The sequence below is a fragment of the Pelodiscus sinensis genome, chromosome 4 (genome assembly GCF_052426305.1).
Source record: "Pelodiscus sinensis isolate ZL-2025 chromosome 4, ASM5242630v1, whole genome shotgun sequence".
Classification (NCBI taxonomy): domain Eukaryota; kingdom Metazoa; phylum Chordata; order Testudines; family Trionychidae; genus Pelodiscus; species Pelodiscus sinensis.
In genome coordinates this window covers 33,059,400-33,075,187 of record NC_143055.1, presented here as the reverse complement: position 1 = coordinate 33,075,187, position 15,788 = coordinate 33,059,400, and the positions used below count along the sequence as shown (strand labels likewise).

Genomic DNA, 15,788 nt, shown 5'->3' with positions numbered 1-15,788 from the left:
CTACCCTACGTTTCCTATTCACAGTGGTGGCAGCAGATCTCCCAGCCTTGGGGGTACGAGGCTTCTCCTTCTCCGTTGTAGGGTGTGATTCCTTAACTCCTGTATAAAGAAGAGCATAACGGTTTCCTAGTACCGCGGTGGGAGGGTTCAGAGCAGGGGTGGAGCAGTGCCTGCTGCCAGAAGTAACCAGCTGCCCGTGTCCACCCTGAGCTGTCTCCTCCACCAGCGGTGTGCCTGCAGTCCTGTGTAATGGGACAGCTACCTCAGCTGTCTCCTCATGAACATGGTCCAGGAATTGTGCGTGGATTCGGGTGTTCCTCAGCCTAGCCACCTCCTCCTGTAGCTCTCCCACCTGCTGCCTGAGAGATTCCACCAGCAGGCACCTTTCGCATAGGATGATCAGTAAGTGGGATTTGCAAGCTGCAGACCCTGCAAAACCACACCAGGATCTGGGTAGAGGCATCCATGCTCAGGCGCTCTGTTCGGCTACAGGTGCAGGTGGAGGAGACAGAAGCAGTGCTGGCACAAGTGCTGCAGGTCTTCCTGACTGTAGTAGGCCTCCCTCTGTCAAACTCCCCTGCTTGCAGCCCCCTGTCCGCTTTCGCTCCCTAGTCGCTCTGCCTCTGGTTTTTAAAGCCTGCTTTCCTAGGCCAGGCCTGCCCCCTCATGAGTCACACAGAGGAATGCTGACCAGATGCAATCAAGAGAGCAATTGAGGGAACAAAGGGTCAAGCACTCAGTCCCAATTGCCACAGCAGTTGATAATAGAACTCCCTCTTCCTTTCTCTTTAGAGATTTCCTCAACAGGCTACTGTGAATTCAATGCCAGGGTAATCCTTGCCTTTTAAGTGCAGGAATATGATTTATCTGGCAGGTTTTGAATTACTACTAGCCTCAGAGCTCTATGGTCAGAAGACAGCCAAATCCTGGTATTTACCAGATGACCCATATCTGGCATTGTAATTTTTCTTCAGGGTTGACCACCTCTGTATAGACTCAGATAATGCTTCCCTCTTAGGAGATGCAGGGAAAATAATTAAATTCTGGGCATAAGAGCTCCAAAGAATCAAGACTGCTGCCTATCAGCTAGAGGATCCCAGCAAGAATTCTTCCATTCACCTTCAGAATCTGATTGAGCATTCATTTACGTAGACAAGAAATGGAAATTAGGAAGGGCATACAGGTACCAGTCTCCATAGTCTTTGGGCATCTTCCCTTTTCCATGTCCTCACAGACTAAAAACAGAGCTTCCCTAAAAAAGGCTGTAATATGACAGAATGCAAAATTAGTAGTAAGTTGTGATAGGCATTCTAAAACTAAAATGAGGGAAAACGAAAAACTGAATATTAAATATATTCTTGTGATTATCTCTCTCTTGTGTGTTACAGAGAATTTCAGACTGATTATCTTCTATGTGACTGTAACATTTTGTGGATGCCTCAGTGGTTAAAGGAAAGAAATATAACAGTACGTGAAACTAAATGTGCCTACCCCAAGTCATTGCAGTCACAACTAGTAACATCCGTTAAACAGGAGCTTCTAACATGTGGTAAGAATTCTAGATAAATTATGCTAATAATGTATTTTGGGTTTAGTTAGTGAGAGTATCTAATCTTTTATTTTTTCTGCTTTCCTTCAATTTGGCACTTCTAAGTAGTATTCATAGAGATTCCTTCTATTAAGCTGGTCCACAGATTGACAGTAGTCTTCAGATTGCCTTGCTGTTTCTGGAAGCATAGAGATAGTTGTTGGGTAAGACTCTGATCTTCGTGTTTTCAGTCTTAGAAGGGCAATCCTCTAAAACAGGATAAGCCGCTAAATGTAACTATTTACATGAAAAATAAGAGAACTGATGGGTATGTCCTCAATTTCTCAGATTTTTCTGTCAGATTGCTTATATCTGAGGTATGCAAAACCCCCAGCTCTAAGGCCCTGATAGTTAAAAGGAGAAAAGAGCTTGTCCTACTCATCTCCCTCCTTGTCTTTCTTTGAGACCAGTCAATCCGTAGAAGGGCCAAATAAGAAATCTGAGGTGACCTTATATGAAACAGTAAAATCTGAGAGAAGAAAATCTGAAAGAACCTGCTGCTTTCCTGGGCTAGTTGTCTGATTCAGACCTAGATGCACAGAGAAGGAAACTCAGGAGAAACTTCCTTTAGCATTTTTTTTAAAGAATATCGAGTGTATTAGTATTCGTATGTCTTACCCCAGATGATTCTTAAAGAGGAAGAGTCAAGTGGATGGGTCACTGAAACTCCTAAAAGTATATCCCATCAGGTCCAGAAAATACCTTCGCATTTTCCTAACATAGCTATGCAGGCACCCTCAAAACTGAATTGAGTGGGGACTATCCAGCTGAAGCTTCGTCTCCACTTACCATGAGATTGATGCTGAGGAAATCGATATCCTGGGGTTCAATTTAGCGGGTCAAGAAAGGACCCACTGAATTAAATGTTGCTGGTGCCCCCGTCAACTCTGATACTCCATTGGATTGCAAGGAGTAAGAGAAGTCGATGGAAGAGTTTCTTCAGTGTACCTTCCACAGTGTGGAATACTGGAAATTAGACCTAAGGTACATCAACTCCATCCATGCTATTCATGTAGCTGGAATTGTGTATTTTAGTTGACTTTCTCCCCTAGTGTAGACCTAGGCTGATATTCATCATGGCCGATTAAGACACTTAAAAGGTGTTGGATGGTTTCTATACTAGGTGTAAAATAAAATTTTAAAGATACATTAGGTAGCATGTTTTCCAACACTACCTATTTTCCTAGTTTAGATAGCTCCACTGTCTGAGACTTGAGTGGGCTATATCAGATACATTCTTTATGCTCTATTTTTTTAAGTTTTAAGATAGAGTTAAATCCTACTTGCTTTTGGACAGTTCACTACCCTAATTCAGGACTAACTTCTCTGAATATGTTGAGAACGGCTTTTAAATGTCAAACTATGAGGATTACTTCTTTCTATTGTTGTTAAAACTGGGAGTTATTAAGAATTTTAAGCTCTCAGTATAAAGCAAGTATAGTGCTTTTATATCAATTTGTGATTATAAAATTCATACAGCCTGAGAGTAGGCACGATGGCCTGTGGGTTTCTGTTTTGAAGCTATTGTACTAATTCACTCTGGTATCTTGAGAAAGTTGCCTGAGTTTACCTATTTGCAAATCTTAAATATATTAACATTTATCATTTGTAATTATGAAGGTTGCTCAGTATTGTAAAAGAAATATATAAATGCACAGGGTTGTTTTATTTGTATTTCTCTCTTTTTGAAACTAGGCTGGCAAACAGCTTCTGAACTCATAAACTAACAGAATACAGTTTTTTTAAAAAATATAATTATTCAATTTTAGACATGAGCTGTTATAAAATACAGTTTACATCCTTCCCAACTCTTTGTCTTCACTGGGTTTCAAAAAAAGAGATCTGAGTATATCCAAGTAGATCCCAATGGGAAAAATATTTCTTATTTTGGTAAATATTAAAATGGAGGGTATTTTTTTGGCAAAGTGGGTCTATAAAATACAGTATCTAACATTTTTAAATTTGAAGTTTTACTGATTTTTCTTCTTGGTCTCTTGGATTTTAGAACCTCCTCTTGAATTACCATCTTTCTACATGACCCCATCTCATCGTCAGGTTGTCTTTGAAGGAGACAGTCTGCCCTTCCAGTGCATGGTTTCATATATTGATCAAGACATGCAAGTGTTGTGGTATCAGGATGGGAAGATTGTTGAAACTGATGAATCACAGGGTATTTTTGTTGAAAAGAACATAATTCATAATTGCTCATTGATTGCGAGGTAAATTCCTTGTGAAAAAATCTTTGTAGAGTTCACCTCCCCTTCCTCCACCCAAACACACACACATCCTGCTTCATGTTGCCTTACATTTAAGTAATTGGTGGCAAATAAGAACCTTTTCTCATTTCTAATTGAGGTAAATATATAAACTTAACAACAGTGGATGTTTAAAAATAAAAGTTCCCTGTCAGACAGTATTACTTAGTGGTAATTCATAGTCATTTTTATAGTGAACAGTCATTGGGCCAGAGCAAATGTGAACTGACCCTGTATAACCTGCTGGTTAGATCACTCAAGTTTAAGTCCCTGCTCCAATGACCATTTAGGTATTTATACAAATTGGAACAGCTTCAACAGGAGAGATCAAGACCCAAATCAGAATATCTCATATGCCAATGACTTTGGCACTCTCTTCTGTAATAAGGGAAATTTAAATTCACATCCCTTCTTCACATTGGGGTTGGAGGAGAATGAGATTTGAAACTGGGTCTCCCACATCTCAAGTGAGTGCCCTAACCACTGGGCTAAATGTTTTTTCTTTGAGTGGTTGCAGATATGTTTTCCACTCAGATATGCACCTACCCAGGACAGTCCAGTCAGATTGTTCTGCCTAGACATATCTGTAAAAGTAGTGCTTGTGCTCTGTGCCTCCAGTTCTCCTGGCTACTTAGGGCACTGCTGCCCCAATCCTCCTTAGCTCCTACACACCACCCACTGATAGAATCAGAGAATTCTGTGTGGTGGTTTATCTTGCATTTATTGCATATAGTTCAGTGGTATTGTAGCTTAGTAGTACCCATAGGTTTAGGATAGGCTATACGTGGGATAGTTAAGTGCCTGGTTGATGCCTTCATTGTTTGGGATAGCTGTCTCCATAGTGACCTTCCTGTCCCTTTTCCCTTCCTGTCTCTCTGCTCCCCCCTGGTGTTCATTGTGCTTGGGAGAAAGGGCCATTAAAGAAAGGTGCTCTGTATGCTCCTTTAAGAAAATGCAGCTGGTGAGAGATTTGCATCAGAAACAACACCTCTAAGAGCAGACCACAGGGCCCACTTTGGCACCAGGGATGTCTTCAGATTGTCCAGCTCAGTGTTTTCTTTTGGAGCCAACTCAAAATACAGCTTCTGGCTCAAAATCCAGTGCTTCACCCTAAGAGGAATTCTCCTTTCTTGGCCCCCCAAATAAGAGGTCCCATAAGACCAATGGGAATTGTTTCAGGCTTGAGAGATTCTTTGACATCTAAGAGGAGTTCTTCCACAAGCATCATGAATTCTTAAGTATACGTAATGGAGGTGGCCCAGTTGACTGCTCTTTGGTACTGGACTGAGATCAGTTAGACTTTGTAATTGTCAACTCTATTTCTGGTCTAAGGGCATCCATTAAGTCCAATATTAAGTTCCTGTTTCCATTATAGATCGGGGATCATCAGTTGACATGCCTTCTATGCCATTATCTTCTGCTGAATGACTGGTGCTATCTCATAGACTTTAAGATCAGAAGGGACCATTATGATCATCTAGTCTGACCCCCTGCACAATGCAGGCCACAGAATCTCACCCACCCTCTCCTAGAATAATTCTCTCACCTATATCTCAGATATTGAAGTCCTCAAATGGTTTAAGGACCTCAAGATGCAGAGAATCCTCCAGCAAGTGATCTGTGCCCCATGCCAGAAGAAGACAAAAAACCTCCAGGGCCTGTGCCAATCTACCCTGGAGGAAAATTCCTTCCCGACCCCAAATATGGCAATCAGCTGAAGCCTGAGCATGTGGGAAAGACTCACCAGCCAGACATCCAGGAAAAAGTTGTCTATAGCAACTCCTACCGTCCCACCATTGGCCTATTTACCACTGATAGTGAAAGGTCAAGTAGTTGCCAAGATCATGTTATCCCATCAAACCATTCCCTTCATAAACCCATCTAGCTTAATCTTGAAGCCAGATAGGTCTTTTGTCCCTACTACTTCCCTTGGGAGGCTGTTCCAGAGCTTCACTCCTCTAATGGTTAGAAACCTTTGTCTAATTTTGAGTTGAAACTTCCTAATAGCCAGTTTATATCCATTTGTTCTTGTGTCCACATTGGTATTAAATTTAAATAATTCATCTCCCTCCCTGGTATTTATTCCTCTAATATATTTAAAGAGAGCAATCATGTCCCCCCTCAGCCTTCTTTTGGTTAATGTAAACAAGCCAAGCTCCTTGAGTCTCCTTTCATAAGGCAAGTTTTCCATTCCTCGGATCATCCTAGTGGCCCTTCTTTGTACCTGTTCCAGTTTGAATTCATCCTTCTTTAACATGGGAGACCAGAACTGCACACAGTATTCCAAATGAGGTCTTACCAATGCCTTGTATAACGGCACTAAAACCTCCTTATTTCTACTGGAAATAACTCGCCTAATGCATCCCAAGACCATATTAGCCTTTTTCACAGCCATGTCACAGTGGCGGTTCATAATCATCCTGTGATCAACCAGGACTCCAAGGTCCTTCTCTTCTTCCGTTACTTCCAACTGATATGTCCCCACCTTATAACTAAAATTTCTGTTATTAATCCCTAAGTGCATAACCTTACACTTCTCACTATTAAATTTCATCCTATTGCTATCACTCCAATTTACAAGATCATCTAGATCTTCCTGCATGATATCCCAATCCTTTTCTGAATTGGCAATACCTCCCAACTTTGTGTCATCTGCAAACTTTTTTAGCACACACCCACTTTTGGTGCTGAGATCAGTAATAAAAAGATTAAATAAGATTGGTCCCAAAACTGATCCCTGAGGAACTCCGCTAGTAACCTCCCTGCAACCTGAGAGTTTCTTTCAGTATGACCCACTGTAGTCTCCCCTTTAACCAGTTGCTTATCCACCTTATGCACCTCTCAATTTTCGTATTGATCCCCATCTTTTCCAATTTAACCAATAATTCTCCATGTGGTACTGTATCAAATACCTTACTGAAATTGATGTAGATTAGATCCACTGCATTTCCTTTATCTAACAAATCTGTTATTTTCTCAAAGAAGGATACAGTATCAGGTTGATTTGGCATGATCTACTTTTTGTAAAACCATTTTGTAATTTGTCCCAATTGCCATTAACCTCAATGTCCCTAACTACTTTAGCCTTCAAAATTTTTTCCTGGACCTTGTATACTACAGATGTTAAACTAACAGGCCTGTAGTTACCTGGGTCACTTTTTTTCCCTTTCTTAAAAATCGGGAACTATATTAGCAATTCTCCAGTCAAAAGGTACAACCCCTGAGTTTAGAGATTTATTAAAAAATGTTGCTAATGGACTTGCAATTTCATGTGCCAGTTTTTTTAATATTCTTGGATAAAGATTATTTGGACCCCCGATTTACTCCCATTAAGCTGTTCGAGTTTGGCTTTTACCTCGGATATGGTAATATCTACCTCCATATCCTTATTCCCATTTGTTATGTTGCCATTATCCCTAAGCTCTTCACTAGCCTCATTAAAGACTGAAGCAAAGTATTTATTTAGATATTGGGCCGTGCCTAGATTATCCTTAAGCTCCACTCCATGCTCAGTGATTAGCGGTCCCACTTCTTTTTTTTTTTTTCCTATTTATATGGCTATAAAACCTTTTACTATTGGTTTTAATTCCCTTTGCAAAGTCCAGTTGTACATGACTTAACCTTTCTCACTTTGTCACTACATGCTCTAATCTCAATAAGGTAGCTTTCTTTGCTGGTCCTTCCCATCTTCCACTCCTTATACGCTTTCTGCTTTTTCTTAAGCACCTCTCTGAGATGCTTGGTCTAAAACACCTGCCTATAAATTTTTTCCCCTTTCTTGGGATACAGGCTTCTGATAGCTTCTGCAAGTGTAACTTAAAATAATCCCAAGCCTCCTCCACCTTTAGATCCATAAATTCTTTAGTCCAATCCACTTCCCTAGCTAATTTCCTTAATTTATTAAAGTTATCCTTTTTGAAATCAAAAACCCTAGTCTCAGATTTATTTTTGTTTATCCTTCCATTTAGTTTGAACTGAATTAGCTCATTATCACTCGAGCCAAAGTTGTCCCCTACAACCATTTCATCTATGAGGTCCTCACTACTCACCAAAACCAAATCTAAAATGGCATCCCCCCTTGTTGATTCAACTACTACTTGATGGAAGGAATTCATCAGCTATCGCATCTAAGAAAATCTGAGCCCTATTATTATTAGTAGCACTTATTCTCCAGTCTATATCTGGAGAGTTGAAGTCTCCCATGATTGTGCAGTTTCCATTAGTATTTACTTCATTAAAAACATTAAAGAGGTCTCTATCCATATCCAAATTAGGTCTATAGCACACCCCAGAAACCTAGATTAAGTGTTCTCACAGAACTGGACAACATGGTAACTGTTATCATGTTAACATGATAACCAAGTGGGAAAAAGATGTCCGAAGGACTCCCAGTAAACTTCCCATGTTATATCATCTTTGAAAAATCATGGAAGTTGGGAGAGATTCCAGAAGACTGGAAAAGGGCAAATATAGTTCCTGTCTATTAAAAAGGGAAATAAGAACAACCCAGGAAACTACAGACCAATCAGCTTAACTTCTGTGTCAGGAAAGATTGTGGAGCAAATAATTAAGGAATTCATCTGTAAGATAATAGGATGATACAGCATGGATTTGTAAAGAATAAAACATGTCAAATCAATTTAATAGCTTTATTTGATAGGATAGCAAGTCTTATGGATATCGGGGAAGTGGTGGATGTGGTATATCTAGACATTAGTAAAGCATTTGATATGGTCTCGCACGACCTTTATCAATAAACTAAAGAAATACAACCTAGATGGGGCTACTATAGGATGGGTGCATAACTGACTGGATAAACGTTCTCGGAGAGTAGTTACTAATGGTTCAGACATGCTGGTAGGGTATAACAAGTGGAAATCTGCAGGGATCAGTTTTGGGACGGATTCTGTTCAAATCTTCCTCAGTGATTTAGATATTGGCATAGAGAGTACATTTATTAAGTTTGCAGATGATACCAACCTGGGAGGAGTTGCAAGTGCTTGGAGGATAGGGTCATAATTCAAAATGATCTGGACAAATTGGAGAAATGGTCTGAGGTAAACAGGATGACGTTTAATAAGGACAAACACAAAGTACTCCGCTTAGGAAGGAATGGTTAGTTTCACACATATAGAATGGTAAGTGACTATCTAGGAAGGAATACTGCAGAAAGGGATCTAGCGGACCACAAGCTAAATATGAGCCAATAGTGTGACACTTGCAAAAAAAAAAAAAAAATAGGGTGCATTAACAGGAAAGTTGTGAGCAAGACACGAGAAGTAATTCTTCTGCTCTACTGTGCACTGATTAGGCCTCACCTGGAGTATTGTAGTGCCCAGAACAGGACACATTTCAAGAAAGATGTGGAGAAATTGAAAAGATGCAGAGTAGAGCAATAAAAATCATTAAAGGTCTAGAAAACATGGCCTGTGGAGGAAAGACTGAAATAATTGGGCTTGTTTAGTTTAGAATAGAGAAGACTGAGAGGGGATATGATAGCAGTTTTCAAGTACCTAAAAGGAGGAGAGAGAAAAATATTCTTCATCTCTTAGGATAGGACAAGAAGCAATGGGCTTGAACATTAGAAAAAACTTTCTAACTGTCAGGGTGGTTAAAAACTGGAATAGATTACACAGGGAAGTAGGAGATATTTAAGAGGAGGTTAGATATCTAACAGGGATGATGTAGATGGTGCTTGGTCCCACCATGAGGGCAAGGGTCTGGAGTTGATGTCCTCTCGTGGTCCTTCCTGTTCTGGTATTCTATGTTGTTGGCATATGGAGTAACTCTGATCGTCTCCACAGATGTTACCAGCTCATTCAATGAGGGCAAAAGCTTGTTGATAGCATTCATCAGTGATATATCAGTTTGGATACTTGAAGGGCTTCTATACACACATTTACCCATTACTGTGCAATTTGTGCTGTCTAGATCAGTTGCAGAATTTGAGAAGGAGATCCTGCAAATGATTTTTATGTAGACTTTGAGCAAATGCTCTAGAGTGCCACTTGAAATATATGTTTATAACCCCTCTAAGAAGCAGAGATGCTTACCTATCTACATTGTAACTATTCTTCAACATATAACTTTAAAGGTGTATTACATGACCCAGCTACTGTCCTCTGTGATGGAATATATATTTTGACATTTTGTGCAAAAGAACCAAGGGGCTGGGGGCCAAAGTTCTCTGTCTTTGGGGGCCAAAGTTCTCTGTCTTTGGGGGCCAAAGTTCTCTGTCTTTGGTGCACTGTGTGAACACATATCAGAGTGGAAAACACATCTGCACCCACATCTTGAAGAACAATAGTTATAGGAAAGTAATGATCTTTTGTGAAACCACCAGCTCCCTTCCTCCTCCACTTGTTGGACCCAGATCAGGCATTTTCAACTCACCAATTTTTTGTTTATGTTCACAATTTTTGTACTCAGTTCAACTCAAACCAAAATTTTCATTTTGAATGTTTTTTATACTTCCAACAAACTTAAGTCAGTTTGCCTATCTGTAACTATAGCAGATAGTTCCGCCTTCGTAGGGTGATGAACTACATGACCTAGATGTCTTCCACTGTCAATTACTAGTTCTTGGGCTCGTGGGTAGTTGGTCCCCAACTTTCGTAAGGCTGTTCAGGCACGTTGCTGAACTGCTTTTCTGTGGTCTATTAATCTTTTATTAAATGCTTTTCATACATTTTGTTGAAGTTCAATAATATATTTTTGTTTTCATAGTGCATTAACAATCTCAAATATTCAAGCTGGATCCACTGGCAACTGGGGTTGTCATGTGCAAACCAGACGTGGGAATAATACAAGAACTGTAGACATTGTGGTATTAGAGAGCTCTGCACAATATTGTCTTCCAGAGAGGGTTGTCAACAATAAAGGAGATTTCAGGTTGGTGGCAGCAAATTTGTTTAATGAAGAAGTGTTGTCTGTTTGATTCTGCTTTCAATTAGAAGTTTGTTGAAAGGCACCTTAATATCGTGTACGCCTGCATGAGATGTAAGGTGTTCTCACATTTCTAATTATACTAAATTAGAATATGGATGGAAGAAACGCAGCAGTGATATTGTGAAATATTGGTGCATTTTAACCAATATTGCACAACTGTTTTAGAAAAGAAATTGACAGTAAGCAACAGTATTCTAAATACATAAATGTAACTCTTAGTGAACAAGGGTTTTGAGGTAGCTTGTAACTTAAACTTGGAACACAGCCAATAGATAATTTTCTTCAATATTAGCATTCTGCTTAAAGTTTTTAATAATCTTATGAAATCACTACAACAATACTATGAAATATTGGGTCATTTCAAAATAGTACGATAATTGTGAGGCGTGCCTCTCCTTTTAACAATTGTTCTCTTAGTGACAGTAGTCGTTTTTCTTCTGTGTTATTGCAGTCTATCTTGTTTTTATTCTTTATTTACTTATCTTTTCATCTGTTTTCCTTTTTCTGACCTATTTGCTGCTGGTCACTCTAACAACCCATTACTTCTGGAGGTGCCAGCTATCACAAATAGATTCCCTATATGTAAGGTAATTCTTTTTCTAACTTCTTTTGCACCTTCCTTACAGTGGTTCCAAGTGAGAAACAAAATGTTGTTAGCATGTGTCTTTTTTTTATTGGTGCTAATTTTCTTATTTATAGCCATTTTTCTTACAAAAAAGAGTGTGCTCGCTCTCTCTCTTATGCTGCCTTAAAATGTATTTGCAGAAACTATTTTTCTTTTGTAAACCCATCTCCTTCTCCCTTCCTGCTATCACTCACTGGGAGCTCTTTGCAGCTCTTATCTAACTTCTTTATAGGCAATCAAAAACAGTAGCTCTCAGACTTATATGATCATATCCCCCTTTGTATCTGTAATAATTTGCACTCCCATGAGACAAGTACGTGTACTGATTAAAAAAACACAACTTACTAAATATTAAAACCATAAAACATTGAGTCAGTTGTACAGTTATGTAAATTATAAGTGATATACTGCTTACTTGCATCACATTGTTTTTACTGGAGTACAAGATACTCAGCTTTTTTGGAGGAGAGCAATTCCTTCCTGATTTGGATGCTTGAGACAGCTATGCGGGAGATCCCTGTCTATCTTCAATTAAATGTGCACACCACAAGTAGCAAATAGATTATCATATAAATGGCAGTGACTCTGTATAATGTTATGCAAGCTTAACAGAAATCCATCAAAATGCCATCTAGAGTCAAATGAACCATGTCATCTGAGAACCTGATACGTCTCGATGAATCAGCTTTGCTAGTCACTCATTGCTATGGATAAAATGTACCCCCCGCCCCTCCTTTCCTCATCTGAAGTTTCTCCCCTTCCCTCACCTGAATATATTCAGCATCCCTCAGGGTACAATCTTCAGTTAGAGAACCTCTGATCTAAAAGACCTTACATTTTTCACTAGCATTCATCACTGAATTTGGTCCACTGGTTGAATCATTATCTTTCCAATCTTGGTCCAGGGACTGATAAGTGCGTAACATGAGCACTGATAGGAATCAAACCTTTGCCACATAGACATAAGTAAATATTTTTAGTTTGCCTCATTTAATCCATTTTAGGATGAAATTTTGAATTCTGTTGAAGACAGAGGAAATATTGCCATAAACTTCAGTGGAACCAGATTTCACCCTTAATGGCTAATGTATCTGTGGCATTCTGTCTTTTGTATTGATTTTTAATCTCAGCCTTCTTTTAAAATGTTGTCATTGAAAGGCTTATTCTAACACACTTGAACACTGGTGATTCTGCAACCACCCCTCTGTAAGCTTGTACAAAAGGCTTTCGGAGGTGGTTCTTTGAGCGATTATCTTTATTGTTCTGTACTGAGGGTTATGCATATACACCATACACCCAGACCTGGTGCTTTTCAAACTAATAGTGTCTGTTGGTGCACACATACACCCCTGCATTATCTCATTCAAGGTGATAAAGGACAGGGTAGTCCAACCACATATTGAATTGCTTCTCTCAACTACATCATCTGGGCTAGAACTTAATGCTTTTCTCCCATTGGTAACACTTTCCAGGCTTCCCAGGAAAGCTGTTTTTATTCTTGTACACAGTTAGAACTTTACTGATTTTTTTTGTAGTAGTTTTAGTGTTCATAGTAATTTTTATAGGAGTAAGGACTTTGTGATGTTTTCCTGCCAACCCTCTCTCCTAGCACTGATGCCTAGGCACTGGATTATGCCAAAGATGTCAGGATTAAGGGTTTTTGCTTCCTACTTTTTTTTGCACTCAGCAGTGAACACCAGTGCTGTTTGTACTGCTTGGAGGAAGCTCATGTCATATCCAGGTACATTATACCTTTCCTGCATATACCCAGGAAGGCCAGATCCTAAACCATGAAGCCATGTTCAGATTCTGACTGTGGAAACATCTGCTCCTGTTCATTGCCCTGAACAGTCCAGGAGTTTGCCTCTTTCCGCAGAGTCACAGTCTGGTTCTGTCAGTATCAGAGCTATGGACTCACACTGGGGCTAACCATGAACCATGCACATATCATGGCAGTAAGACTTCCTACATGCTTACACCACCCGTAGGTTCAGGCTGTGGAGGAGTGGCATGTTCTAAGGTACACAAGAGCAACAAGAAGTCATATTGTTCACTGGATCCACCAGTCCTGATTCCTCAAACTTCTCATCTCTTCAGCGTAAATTTAGTCCCCTGATGCAGAGCCCATTGCCCGCCTTGGTTCTGTTTATTGACTGGATCCTTTTGATGCTGAAAAGAATCAGATATGCTCCTGGGCCTCATGGAACTGTTTTGTCCCATAAAAGATGAGGTCTCCACATGTTCTAGTCCATTCACCTGCTCAGAAGGCCTCCTCGCATGTCATCTGCCATCCTCCAGTTGTGTTCCTGCAATATACTCTATTGTGTTGGCTCCCTATTAGTACAGGACTTTGGTGCCTCCAAGTCTGAGGATTTAGATATGATGCATTGATCCACTGCTTCCATTCCAAAGTCATGACCACGAACAGGTTCCGATTGCAGTGCAGCATTACCCACCCTTGTCTCAGATTGGGAATCACTGTTACAGCAACTTTAGGATCAACCAAGTTGGCCAAATTGGAGCCTGTGGCCCCAGTATTTGCTTCCAGAACTGCATTGTTCAACCTGGGAGAAATTCTCTGTCTTAGTGCTCCATCCTTTGTCAAAGCCCAGCTCCAACAGTACCAGTGAATCTGGAAAGGTTCTCCTTGTTGTCCCCAGATGTAGATGTGCCATATATGCCCTCTTCTCCTCCAGACGACTACTGTCATTGGCAGGAGCTGCTCAGGATCTGAAGAACATTAGTTGTTCTCCTATTGTAGGATGTGCAGGGCAATCGGCATCAACTACTAGACATCTTGCATGCATCTGTATTGGTCAGAGTGATCCTATTGACCAAGATGCCATTTTCCAGCCAACATGCACCATGTGGCCTACTCTGATCATGTTCCACAAAGTGGATGAACAACAGATTTTATGTGCCACCCCTCAATAAAGGGGTTTGTTGGTCTCTTATCCTCTGCTTAATTCCTTAATGATCCAGGCCGATAGGGAGCAGGCAATACAACAGCACCCATATTCCATCCCTTCTGACAAAGAAGAGTAAGAGGTTAGACTTTCATGAGTAAGAAACCAGTCTCCAATTCTGTATCCTATGCTATTAAGTACTGATGGCCAAATATGACTTTTTTTCAACTATGGGCAGGTGAAGGATTTTGCAGATAAACTATCTCAGCAATATTTTCCTGCTTCCAGGCTATTTTGGAGGAGAGCACGTTGGTCTCTAGGATTATATTCAGACTGCAGTTGATTCCGCAGAAAAGTCTCACATACAATGATGACTGGAATCATCATGAAGAGGGAATCCTGGTTATGTTCCTTAAGCGTCTCTAGAGAGATACAGAGCACAATTGAGGACTTCCCTTTTGCTGATTCACACCTCTTCAATTGGATGATAGATGATTATTTCTACTCACTGAAAGACTCTAGAAACACCATGCAATCCCTACGCTAGTGCCTGAAATAAACTTTTAATTCTTGTGGCCTATGCAGTACTGTAGAACTCTCCAGATCTACCAACAAGCTTATTAACCTCATGGAAGTGCCTGCAGGTCTATAGATCTGGTCTGCCAAAGCAATCCTCTGCACAGCACACCCAGTCTTCAGGTAAGCAATATTTCTAAGTGCGCTTAGAAAGCCTTCAACCACTTTGTATCCTTATACTTTTGCCAAACCCTCTCAAGGGCCATTTCTGACACCTCTTAACCATTCAGTTCTCAAGCTGAAGTTCTGCGTGGTTATACTTGCAGCCATCATTTCCTAGCTAGAAAAAGGCATGTGGTTTATGGTTTTTGATTATGCAGGATGCCTACTTCCATGTTAATATCTACTCAACGCACTGACAGTTCTTTAGGTTCAGTTGGTCTATGAGACTTCCACATTGAAAATTACCACTGCTCCATGAGTCTTCAGAACAGTTTTATCCATGATAGCAGCTTGCTTCGAATTCAATAAGTCTTTGTCTTCCCTTACCTAAATGACTTGATACTGGCAATACAGTCCCGAAAGGAAGGTCAGGTATTAAAATCCAAGCTCCTTCTATTCTTCTCCTCCCTAGGTTTGAGTGAATTTTGAAAAATTGACTTTGCACTCTACAAGGTCCTTCGAATTCAGTGGAGTACTCATCAGCACAACCGCTGCACATTCTTATCTGCCAAAGACAGGTTCCAGAGTTTAATGGAGCTGAACTCTTCAATGACATCCATCCCCTTGATCTCATACAGAATTTGCTCCCCCTCTTCCCCCCCTGACACATGGCAGTATGTCACAGCTTTCGCTCACCTGCTCTTTTGCTGTCTACAAACATGGCTGCAAGGTGCCTCCTCCCTCAGGCGCCAACCTATAGACATTATTTTCTCTATCCCATCAGAAGT

General features: G+C 40.3%; 1 protein-coding gene across 5 annotated transcripts in view; it reads left to right on the top strand.

Annotated features, from left to right (window-relative positions):
* ADGRA3 (adhesion G protein-coupled receptor A3) overlaps nucleotides 1-15,788 on the top strand; it is a 134,994-nt gene that overhangs the window by 77,798 nt on the left and 41,408 nt on the right. For 3 of the 5 annotated variants that reach the window (XM_089777837.1, XM_014581111.3, XM_075930638.2), the window contains 3 exons: nucleotides 1,389-1,549; nucleotides 3,594-3,807; nucleotides 10,570-10,734. The exons of 1 other annotated variant lie outside the window; for it this stretch is intronic. In XM_089777837.1, coding sequence (XP_089633963.1) covers nucleotides 1,389-1,549; nucleotides 3,594-3,807; nucleotides 10,570-10,734 — 540 coding nt within the window. Of the gene's footprint in view, nucleotides 1-1,388; nucleotides 1,550-2,251; nucleotides 2,573-3,593; nucleotides 3,808-10,569; nucleotides 10,735-15,788 lie in introns of those variants that run through there. One more of the 5 variants, XM_075930641.2, reaches the window with a different exon arrangement.